At 39.6% G+C, this 12,620-nt stretch overlaps 1 protein-coding gene across 14 annotated transcripts in view; it reads right to left on the bottom strand.

The window, feature by feature from the left end:
- The window catches only part of LOC140197714 (intermembrane lipid transfer protein VPS13B-like), a 1,066,299-nt gene that overhangs the window by 679,950 nt on the left and 373,729 nt on the right, over nucleotides 1-12,620 (bottom strand). For 13 of the 14 annotated variants that reach the window (XR_011886009.1, XM_072258131.1, XM_072258103.1 and 10 more), the window contains exon 19: nucleotides 5,450-5,629. Coding sequence is in view for 13 of the 14 variants with exons in the window: in XM_072258131.1 (XP_072114232.1) it covers nucleotides 5,450-5,629 (180 nt within the window). In the remaining variant the exon portion in view is untranslated. Of the gene's footprint in view, nucleotides 1-1,193; nucleotides 1,891-5,449; nucleotides 5,630-12,620 lie in introns of those variants that run through there. The other variant, XM_072258178.1, reaches the window with a different exon arrangement.

Raw genomic sequence — 12,620 nt, 5'->3', positions numbered from 1 at the left:
AAGGTGAGAGAGGGGAATGGGAATGGTGAAGGGGGGGATGTTATTGGAAGTTCAAGAAATCGATGTTCATGCCATCAGGCTGGAGGCTACTCAAACGGTATATAAGGTGTTGCTCCTCCACACTGAGTGTAGCCTCATTACAACAGTCAAGGAGGCCATGGACTGACATGTCGGAATGGGAATGGGAAGTAGAATTAAAATGGGTGGCTGGAGCACAGATGCTCAGTGAAGTGGTGTGCCAATCTATGTCGGATCTCACCACTGTACTGGAGGCCACACCGGGAGCATCAGATACAGTACATGATGCCAACGGACTCACAGGTGAAGTGTTGCCTCTCTAGGAAGAACTGTTGGGGACCTGAATGGTACAGGTTTTCCCTGCCATCCGAAGGTAGAGCGTTCCTATGAAACGGTTCGTAAGCCGAAATGTCGTAAAGCGAAGAAGCAATTACAATTTATTTACATGGGAAAATTTTGAGAGCATTCGCAGACCCAAAAATAACCCACCAAATCATGCCAAATAACACATAAAACCTAAAATAACAGTAACATATAGCAAAAGCAGGAATGATATGAAAAATACACAGCCTATATAAAGTAGAAATACTTTTCCACAATCATTACTGAACTGTTCTCCGTAGCGAAAATCTCACGCAAGCGCCGTCGGCAGAAAATCTCACACAAGTGCTGTTGGCAAAAACACGGCGCAAGCACTGTCCAGTAATCTTTAAGCTATGAAACTGCTAAATCATACCAAATAACACGTAAAAATACACAGCTGATATAAAGTAGAAATAATGTATGTACAGTGTAGTATCACTTACCGGAATTGGTTCAGCGCCAAGCACACTGATGATGGTGTGTTAGGCTGAGTCGTCGCAGGTTGGGTGGTGCAGTTGCCCCCACCCTCCGGGCCACCAACCGATACCGATCCATGAAGCATGCAGGGGTGCAGCGGTAGCCGGGAGGCACACAGTACATCTTTAAGAAAAAAGCCGAAACAAACATTCTAATTAATTAGGTGCCGCCTGACATGTAATTGTCAGCCCAGATCAGTGCCGATTTCCGATTGCATCGTCTCTGATCTGGGCCGACAATTACGTGTCGGGCGGCACCTAATTAATTAGCATGTTTATTTCAGCTTTTTCTTAAAGATGTGCTGTGTGCCCCCCGGCTACCGCTGCATTCTCCGCAAATCGGTATCTGTCCATGGCCTGGGGGTTGGGGTGGTGGGACACTGGGGTGTCATCTCGTCATCGTCTGTTTCCATTAGAGCAGGCCGGTCATCTTCTATCTCTGCCCGCCGCGATGTCAAAGGTCGAGGTTCGTCATCTGCTGTGGCTGATGTGGAAGGCTTGCTTGACTGCTGAGCCTCGCGCATTTTTCTATCACACAGTTCTTTGTAAGGACTCAAACCATCTTGTAAATATCCCCTAAATCTACGTACCCTTTGAAAATTAAAGTCGTACTTTATCATTGCAGCGAAAATCTCATGCAGTTGCTTCACATTCATTTCACTACTGCATTCGGTTTCAATTGTTATCCTTTTTTCTTCCAATTGCATCAGCTCTTCATCTATCAGATCTCGGTCATGGGATGCCAAAACCTCTTCAACATCATGTTCGTCAGCTTCCACAAGCCAAACTCACGTTGTCCTTATTTCGTTCACCACGATCGAAACGCTTAATTATGTCTAGTTTTATGCTAAGTGTAACACCCTTACGAGCTCTTTCAGGCTTTTCCGATACCTCAGTACTCATCTTGCTAATGGCTGCTCAATGCAACGTGGTTAAGCAATGCCGTTCCGAATCCGGGGGAGAGCGGCTGCTCGGGGCGTGTGCTGACTTTTTATCGCGCGCTGCTTTTTTTTCGTAACAGTGAAAACACCTTCTGAAAGCGAAAACAGGGTACTAATGTAAGTCTTTCGTAACAGTGAGGTTTCGTAAAGCGAATGTTCGAAAAGCGGGGGACACCTGTAGTGAGGTAGAAGATGTACGGGCAGGTGTAGCATTTGTTCTGCTTGCAAAGATAAGTGCCAGGAGGGAGATCTGTGGGGAGGGACAAATGGACAAGGGACTCACTTTTTTATTATTTCTAATTTTGCACTATTTTTAATTTAACTATTTAATATATATATGTACTTACTTTAATTGATTTACTTATTTTTTCAATATTATCGTCATGTATTCTTTTCATGACGTATGTTGCTTGCAAGGATATTAAACATAATTCTGATTTGAAGACACAGCTAAAATATCTGAACTGTTTTGTTGTACTAAAGAGCTTTTGAAAGTTGCAATTAATACTCCTGATTGATTGTTTGTTCGTTCTTTGTGTGTTGAAGCTACATTGGCACATGGGAAGTTATGTTCATGCGAAAGTAATCAAAAGCCAAACGTGAAAAAAAATGCAATGCTCAATGGGAATATCCGTATTTCTCTTCTTGTTACTGCCTTTATCAATCTTTGTTAGAAGTGGTGCCTGTGCCATATAAGTTCTTTTGCACACTGCAAAGACAATTGAGTTCAGTGCAGAGATGTGCCGTTTCCTTGAGATCATATTAAAATTTCATAAAACACTGATTAGACTTCCACAAGAGTACTGCAGCCCATTCTGAGCATCACATGTCAACAGAGAAGAGGTGTGGGGTGGAGTTGTGGTTTACAGTAAGTCTGTGCTTTCATATTCACCCCAACAGAAACTAACTTTTTATTCCAAAAATACTAAATTATTTAAAATTAACTTTCTATCATATGGACAAGCTCACAACCTTGTTTTTTTTAGTCCTGTATTCCACTCTTCTACCACACCTGATTCATGGCTTCAACCACAAATATCAACATACACTATATGCTGCTCAACACATTTGTCCAGTGTTTTATTTTTGTTCAACATCCCAGCATCCCAGACTGTTTTTGTCTTGTACCAGACCTTGAAGCAAGAATGGAAAACTTACAGCTTGTTATTCAAATAGTAAAAAATAGGAGATGATTTGATACAGATTTTAAATATCATCAACAGAAGTTCTAAAAAAGAAAAACTCTTCCCTTCTCTCACTAGGTTAATCACCAGCAGCCCTAAATTAAACCACTGCGAAAATCACAAAAACAAAATTAAGGAGATTTTGTTTTCACTGAGAAAGTAATTGTGATCTGGACACTCCACCTGAAAATATGATGGAATTTGATCCATAAGTACTTTAAAAGGGAGTTGGGGATACAGGGATCTGAAAAAACAAACGATGCAATTGTAACTGCTCCTTTAAATAGCTAGTAAAATGCAGCAGATCAAGTGGCTTCATTACAACTGCAGGTTTCAATTACTGTGATATTTTAAGTGTCCTCAAACAGCTGATTGAAGTAAACGACAGCAACCTATAATCACAGAGTGCCTCTATGCTACTGGACATTCTCATGGGTTCAGAATAGCATTATCAAATACATACAAATTAGCCACATAAGGAAATATCAAAGCAGAATGATTGTTCATGAGATTACCTCTCCAACAAACAGTAAACCAAAAAGCTGGAGGAACTCAGTATGTCGAGTAATATCCATGAAGGTAAATGGTTTGTTAGTATTTCAGATCAAGACCAGAAGAACAGGTAAGGATTTTCCAAAGGGAATACCACAGTTTAGGTTTTAGTCAGCTGAAGAAACAGCCCCTGCTGGTAGGGTCTTTAAATTCAGGATGATCAAATAGCAGAATTTAGGACTTCCAATAAAAGAGCAGAAGTTCCCAACCTGAGGTGCACAGACCCTTCGGTTAATGGAAGGGGTCCATGGCATAAAAAGGTTGGGAATCCCTGTTTCAGAGGACTTTGGCCCTAGAAGCCCTAGAGATTGGGAAGAAGAGCATCAGGAACTGAAAATAACAATAAGAATTTCAAAAACAGGAAGGAGAAAGGTCATTCAATTTTAAATATACACAGCAGTAAGACCTTCCATTTACCTCAGACCTTTACCATAACAAAGTGCATCATAAAAACATTAAAACAATAAAATTAATACCAAGCCAAATCAGGAGATATGCAATTGATCTTAAAATGCTTAATTCCAGTTCAAGTCATACTAGCGGTATTGTAGAACATAGTTCCTCAGGCTAAAAATATCACTAATATTTCCAACAACATATCTGAAGCATTCATTGTTGTATTAATTAATTTTGTGGATTCACCAAAACATCCCTCTAATAACAACAGTTTCTTTGTAACTTACAGGAAACATGTTATAATTGCAATCCAAAAAAAAATTAATTCCAATCCTTCAAAATTTAAAACATTATTTTGGCTGACATATCAGTTAAACAATGATGGATCTTGAAGATTGCTGTACAATTAACTGGTGTGAGCCCAAGTATATACACCACTCCCAAATCAATAACTGACATATTGTGTGAGACATTGCTCTATAACTATACTGAACACAAAGTAGTGTAAACAACAGTCATCAAGTTGAACAAAATGACTAAAATTTGCAACATTCTGCTAAGACCAAGTTGGTTTCTGTTATCAGAAAATTGGATGTAGTTTTTTGTATGAAGTGTTAAAGCTCAATTTGGTGAAGATCCTATTTGTTACAGAACAATCTTGAATAGATAGAGCTAAGAAATGAATCTATGTTTCCAGAAACGTTGTGGACAATATTACACTAAAAGACAGATACGCGAAACACATTAATTCTACAATTTTAATAAAATCTGACTAACCTATTATTGGTAAAAAAAAAATATCAGAACAGCATTAAAATTTGTTCAAATGGCACCCATTCTGACAAAACGTCATTGAAATGAACTCTTTCCATTGTTTCCATGGCATTTGGTGAATTTTCAGTTTTATTAGATGATAACAGTCACATTGATAAGCCCACACTTTAATTAACTGTTCTTTTAAAACATGGCTCTCAAATATAACAATGTTATTTTCCAAATGGGCTCCAGTATCTAATCTCCTAAAACCTATCGTTTTCATAATGGTTTCATTTTTGTAATCATGTACAACTTCAGTAGTATTTACATAGTCCACATCAATTTACTTAAATCTTCTTTTAGACCCAAGAATTACATATTGGACAAGAGTTGAAAATTACATAAAATAAATTCCCAAAAGATTAAAATTCATTCCAGCTCTTTGCTCCTTTATCTACTGTCAGCATGAAACAGAGAACATGTAATGTAAGAAGAGAACAATTATATTCTTCATGTTTGACAAAAATGTTACTTCATTCAGCAGATATTAATTTTAAATCTGCATAATAAACAATGTTGGGCTGAGTTGAGTGTATTTATGATTAATATAGTGATTAATGTTCATAATTTCATCAGATGGTACACGTGCAACTTGTATCAGGGTTGTCATTCATAAATACCTTGAAATAAAATGGTGCTCATCTATTATCATGATAGAAGTTCCCAAAAGAAGAAAAGTAGAATATCCAGAGTTAATTCTTACCAGAGCTGTGATAGCTGTCCATGTGCAGAGGAATCTGGATAGTGAAAGCAAGCAGGTCAGGAGCTAAAAGAGACTCTGGTTTCCTACTTTCATTCAGCCATTTGCTCTTATGCAAATCTCTTGTGTCTGAAGGTCCTTGTATTAATGGAATCAGCTTTTCCTTCATCCCATCACTTCTTCCTAGATTTGGTTAAAAGAATTCTGTCAACAACTTCCTTTAAATATATTAATTTCTCAAATCATACACAAACAAGCATCCTAACAACCAAGAAGAAAGGCAAAGCACATTGACCTATTTACCTGGAATCTTAACTTGAAATGATACTGTGAGAAAAACATATTCAATAAAAAAAATTGCAAAAAGTCTTTCCCATTCGCCAAGAGAATATTGTTCCACTGCCTCAGATACATCCAAAGGTTTTTCAACCTACAATGGAATATCCTTGACATAAGCTGTTTCGGGGAATAACACCTTTATGGAATATGTTTTTATTGTTTTATTCAGAATTTCCAGGGGACATCACCTAGTTGAAGATACTTGGACAATAAGATGATTTTATATACATTCACTTCCCTCAAGTGATCAGAGCAAGCCGTTCATTAGAATAAGCATGTCATTCCAGTGAATTACAAATATGCAGCAAGCCCCTGGGGAAGTTCTATAGGATTTGCTCTGTGGAATCTTGGCAAGTGAAGAGTTATTTCATAGGAACACAATACTGTCCAATATAATTAATTTACTTTTTCTACCACAGCAAACCAAAAAAACATAATAAAAGATTGAAAGGGTAATCTGATTTTTCTTTTAAACGATCCAAGCCACAAGCAAAGAATTGTCAATAAGTGCCTAATGGCCTTAAAATTGGGGTATATGGGTTTGTTTATAACCTAATGGCCTTAAAATTTGTGTCTGTGTGCTTGTTTACAACATAGAGAAGTTCTCCAAGGGGATGGTTGGAATACAACCAACCACTCTATACAGAAAGAAAGTCTGCAGCCTGCAGTGCTGGTTAGAGCTCCTCCCTATGAGCCTACAATGCATGAACAAAACAAAAGACATCTTAACACCTTCTCCAGACCTATTTAATAAAATGTGATTGCAAATGAGCACACTAAGGCTACGTCCACTCTAGACCGGATAAATCCGTAACCGAAGCTTTTTCTCTTCGTTTTGATCCTCCATCCACAGTGAAGTGGCGTTTTCCTCCCTCGAAAACAGAGCTTTTCTAAAACACTCTCCAGAGTGTTTAAATCTGAAAACGCCGGTTGGCCATTGTAGTGTGTACAGGGTAACCAGCTAATTTTAAAAACACTGTCATGACATGCCGGAACAAATGGTGGTGGCAGCGCAGCATTTCATTGTTTTCTTGAACACAACCTCCAACACCACAACAACAATATCTGAAAATAAATGTGTAACAGCCTAATGTAACATTGTATGGAAATACAAGATAACACTGATGCAGACATGTTTTATACATTTAACAAGGAGCTTTATGAATGTATTGCTTGTGCAAACATTCAATAAGTGCAACTGTCACTTTTGCCCAGCAACTCGTTTTATTGCACATGTTAAATACAACAAAATAGTACACAAAGACATGGCAAAAGTAAAGGCAAACAAATGAGGTAACAGCAAATTTCACTTTTGCCCAGTAACAAGCCTGATTGCATTTAGCCGTAATTGCCGTCCCTTTCATCAGTGAAGAGACTATGGCTGCAGGAAATGTTTTTGGACAAACGAGCACCAAATATACCGTTTCCTCTTCACTTGTTTTCTGTGTGGCTTGCGCATGCCCAGTAGGACAAGATTCAGCCAAGTACCCGTTTTAATATGGATGGAGGTATTTTCAAAAGTGCCTGGTGTGGATGCCTATCGTTTTTACGCAAAACCGGCGTTTTTAGAATTATCCGGTCTAGTGTGGACGGAGCCTAAGTGCCATACATTCTGTAGTATAGTTCTTGCAACTCTTAAAGGATTGCTGCATTCTGAAAAAGTAAGCATCAAATCCTTATGTTTGCCTTACAAAGCAGCAAACCTTCTTGTTTCAGGTTCCATCCTCCCCTCAACATAATTGCCAAGAACTTCAGCTAACATTGCAGCTGCTTGAATTAGCACTCTTCCTCCACGTTATCCCACCACCATCCCAGTCCTCCCAACTCCTCCATGATAAGGAAGCTGCCTCTGAGACTTCAAGTTGGCACTGCAGCTCACAAATAATAAACAAATGAAGATAACCAACTCACCTGTACTTTTGTATTCAAATATAGTCAGTCTCAAGTGTTGGGATAATTCAAACTGCAATCACAGAAGCCAGGGTGCTATTACTTCAACCTTGGTAGCCATGGTTGTCATTGGATACAAGTATAGCATACAGTACATTAAGAATCCAATTGAAGCAATGTCCAATTTCCAAGCCTTTATACCTCCACTACGAAGACTGATTTGTTGATATACAAACCCCATTTCCAGAAAAGTTGGGATATTTTCCAAAATGCAATAAAAACAAAAATCTGTGATATGTTAGTTCACGCGAACCTTTATTTAACTGACAAAAGTACAAAGAAAAGATTTTCAATAGTTTTACTGACCAACTTAATTGTATTTTGTAAATATACACAAATTTAGAATTTGATGGCTGCAACACACTCAACAAAAGTTGGGACAGAGTTAAAGTAAGATTGAAAAATGCACAGAATATTCAAGTAACACCGGTTTGGAAGACTCCACATTAAGCAGGCTAATTGGTAGCAGGTGAGGTGTCATGACTGGGTATAAAAGTAGCATCCATCAAAGGCTCAGTCTTTGCAAGCAAAGATAGGTTGTGGCTCACCCCTTTGTGCCAAAATTCGTGAGAGAATTGTTAGTCAGTTCAAAAGGAACATTTCTCAACGCAAGATTGCAGAGAATTTAGGTCTTTCAACATCTACAGTACATAATATTGTGAAAAGATTCAGAGAATTCAGAGACATCTCAGTGCATAAAGGTCAAGGTCGGAAACCACTGTTGAATGTGCGTGATCGAGCCCTCAGGCAGCACTGCCTCAGAAACCGTCATGCTACTGTGACAATTATAGCCACCTGGGCTCGGGAGTACTTTGGAAAACCATTGTCATTCAAGACAGTCCATCCCGGCATCCAGAAATGCAACTTGAAACTGTATTACGCAAGGAGGAAGCCATACATCAACTCTATGCAGAAACACCGGCAAGTTCTCTGGCCCAAGCTCATCTCAGATGGACCGAAAGACTGTGGAACCATGTGCTGTGGTCAGATGAATCCACATTTCAGCTAGTTTTCGGACAAAAACAGGCGTCGAGTTCTCCGTGCCGAAGATGAAAACGACCATCCAGATTGTTAACAGCGAAAGGTGCAAAAGCCAGCATCTGTGATGGTATGGGGCTGCATCAGTGCCCACGGCATGAGTGAGTTGCATGTATGTGAAGGTACCATTGACTCTGAGGCGTATATTAGGATTTTAGAGAGACATCTGTTGCCATCAAGGCGACGTCTCTTCCCGGGACGTCCATGCTTATTTCAGCAGGACAATGCCAGACCACATTCTGCATGGGCTACAACAGTGTGGCTTTGTAGACACAGAGTGCGTGTGCTTGACTGGCCTGCTGCCAGTCCAGATCTATCTCCTATTGAAAATGTATGGCGCATCATGAAGAGGAGAATCAGACAATGGAGACCACGGACTGTTGAGCAGCTGAAGGCCTATATCAAGCAAGAATGGACAAAATTTCCAATTGCAAATCTACTACAATTAGTATCCTCAGTTCCAAAATGATTAAAAAGTGTTATTAAAAGGAAAGGTGATGTAACACAATGGTAAACATGCCTCTGTCCCAACTTTTGTAGAGTGTGTTGCAGCCATCAAATTCTAAACTTGTGTATGTTTACAAAATACAATTAAGTTGGTCAGTAAAACTATTGGAAATCTTTTCCTTGTACTTTTGTCAGTTAAATAAAGGTTCATGTGAATTAACGTATCACAGATTTTTGTTTTTATTGCATTTTGGAAAATATTCCAACTTTTCTGGAAATGGGGTTTGTAGATACTTACAGATATGGATGTCTGCAGATGATATTTAATATGAGATCTAAACCAGAATAATATATAATTTTGAATAAACTCTTCTTGGGCTTCCACCCAGGTATAGGTATCGATTATAACCAATGTTTTGATGATAAACTCTGCCATCTTCATCAGGGATGATGCCCAGTGGATGGTGAATGATGCATGCCTAGCCCAGTGGTATTCATAACCCTATAGTCCGTCCCTCCTGATTGATCGGTCCTCATCCAATCAGATTTCCATTCTTGAACTTACAAGCCATACCCAGGTTAGAATATCTCAGCTGTGCGCTCCCAAAATATTATTAAATTAAAAATTCTGACTTAACTCTCTATATTTGCTTCTACAAACTGCAGAACTAATTTTCTCTCTCTCTCTACTTTCTGTAATTGTTCTTCCTTTTTTGCCTCAAATGTTTTTAATGCCATTCATTATAATACTTTGGAGGTATGGTTCCCATATCGTGTTATTTTTGACAAAGACAATTGTAAAAACGGAATCCATCTGTTATTTATTGGGACCTCTTCTGGTGCAGGTATAACCTGTTCAAAAAGGACGGGTTACACTTGAATCCTAGGGGGACCAACATCCTGGCGGGGAGATTTGCGAGGGCTACTGAGGTGACTTTAAACTAGAATGGTTGGGGGGTGGGAATCAAATTAAAGAGACTAGGAGAGAGGAGGTTAGTTCACAACAGGGGGATGGGAACAAGTGCAGAGAGACAGAGTGGTGTAAAATGAGGGTAGAAGCAAAAAGTAGCAAGGTGAAAAGTAAAAGTGGCAGGCCGGCAAATCCAGGGCAAAAATCAAAAAGGGCCACTTTTCAACATAATTGTATAAGGGCTAAGAATGTTGTAAAAGCAAGCCTGAAGGCTTTGTGTGTCAATGCAAGGAGCATTCGTAACAAGGTGGATGAATTAAAAGTGCAGATTGTTATTAATGAATATGATATAGTTGGGATCACAGAGACATGGCTCCAGGGTGACCAGAGATGGGAGCTCAACATTCAGGGATATTCAATATTCAGGAGGGATAGACATGAAAGAAAAGGAGGTGGGGTAGCATTGCTGGTTAAAGAGGAGATTAACGCAATAGATAGGAAGGACATTAGCCAGGACGATGTGGAATCGATATGGGTAGAGCTGCATAACACTAAGGGGCAGAAAACGCTGGTGGGAGTTGTGTACAGGCCATCTAACAGTAGTAGAGAGGTTGGGGATGGTATTAAACAGGAAATTAGAAATGTGTGCAATAAAGGAACAGCAGTTATAATGGGTGACTTCAATCTACATATAGATTAGGTGAACCAAATTGGTAAGGGTGCTGAGGAAGAGGATTTCTTGGAATGTATGCGGGATGCTTTTTTGAACCAACATGTCGAGGAACCAACTAGAGAGCAGGCTACTCTAGACTGGGTATTGAGCAATGAGAAAGGGTTAATTAGCAATCTTGTCATGAGAGGCCCCTTGGGTAAGAGTGACCATAATATGGTGGAATTCTTTATTAAGATGGAGAGTGACATAGTTAATTCAGAAACAAAGGTTCTGAACTTAAAGAAGGGAAACTTTGAAGGTATGAGACGTGAATTAGCTAAGATAGACTGGCTAATGACACTTAAAGGGTTGACGGTGGATATGCAATGGCAAGCATTTAAAGATCGCATGGATGAACAATTGTTCATCCCAGTTTGGCAAAAGAATAAATCAAGGAAGGTAGTGCACCCGTGGCTGACAAGGGAAATTAGGGATAGTATCAATTCCAAAGAAGAAGCATACAAATTACCCAGAAAAAGTGGCTCACCTGAGGACTGGGAGAAATTCACAGTCCAGCAGAGGAGGACAAACGGCTTAATTAGGAAGGGGAAAAAAGATTATGAGAGAAAACTGGCAGGGAACATAAAAACTGACTGTAAAAGCTTTTATAGATATGTAAAAAGGAAAAGACTGGTAAAGACAAATGTAGGTCCCCTACAGACAGAAACAGGTGAATTGATTACAGGGAGCAAGGACATGGCAGACCAATTGAATAACTACTTTGGTTCTGTCTTCACTAAGGAGGACATAAATAATCTTCCGGAAATAGTAGGGGACAGAGGGTCCAGTGAGATGGAGGAACTGAGGGAAATACATGTTAGTACGGAAGTGGTGTTAGGTAAATTGAAGGGATTAAAGGCAGATAAATCCCCAGGGCCAGATGGTCAGCATCCCAGAGTGCTTAAGGAAGTAGCCCAAGAAATAGTGGATGCATTAGTGATAATTTTTCAAAACCCTTTAGATTCTGGACTAGTTCCTGAGGATGGGAGGATGGCTAATGTAACCCCACTTTTTAAAAAAGGAGGGAGAGAGAAAACGGGGAATTATAGCCTGACATCGGTGGTGGGGGAAAATGCTAGAGTCAGTTATCAAAGATGTGATAACAGCACATTTGGAAAGCAGTGAAATCATCGGACAAAGTCAGCATGGATTTGTGAAAGGAAAATCATGTCTGACGAATCTCATAGAATTTTTTGAGGATGTAACTAGTAGAGTGGATAGGGGAGAACCAGTGGATGTGGTATATTTGGATTTTCAAAAGGCTTTTGACAAGGTCCCACACAGGAGATTAGTGTGCAAACTTAAAGCACATGGTATTGGGGGTAAGGTATTGATGTGGACAGAGAATTGGTTGGCAGACAGGAAGCAAAGAGTGGGAATAAACAGGACCTTTTCAGAATGGCAGTCAGTGACTAGTGGGGTACCGCAAGGCTCAGTGCTGGGACCCCAGTTGTTTACAATATATATATTAATGACTTAGATGGGGGAATTAAAGGCAGCATCTCCAAGTTTGCGGATGACACGAAGCTGGGCGGCAGTGTTAGCTGTGAGGAGGATGCTAAGAGGATGCAGGGTGACTTGGATAGGTTAGGTGAGTGGGTAAATTCAAGGCAGATGCAATTTAATGTGGATAAATGTGAGGTTATCCACTTTGGTGGCAAAAACAGGAAAACAGATTATTATCTGAATGGTGGCCGATTTGGAAAAGGGGAGGTGCAACAAGACCTGGGTGTCATTACACACCAGTCATTGAAAGTGGGCATGCAGGTACAGCAGGC

This window comes from Mobula birostris, chromosome 1 (genome assembly GCF_030028105.1).
Source record: "Mobula birostris isolate sMobBir1 chromosome 1, sMobBir1.hap1, whole genome shotgun sequence".
Classification (NCBI taxonomy): Eukaryota; Metazoa; Chordata; class Chondrichthyes; order Myliobatiformes; family Myliobatidae; genus Mobula; species Mobula birostris.
This window is presented reverse-complemented; position numbering and strand designations above follow the sequence as displayed.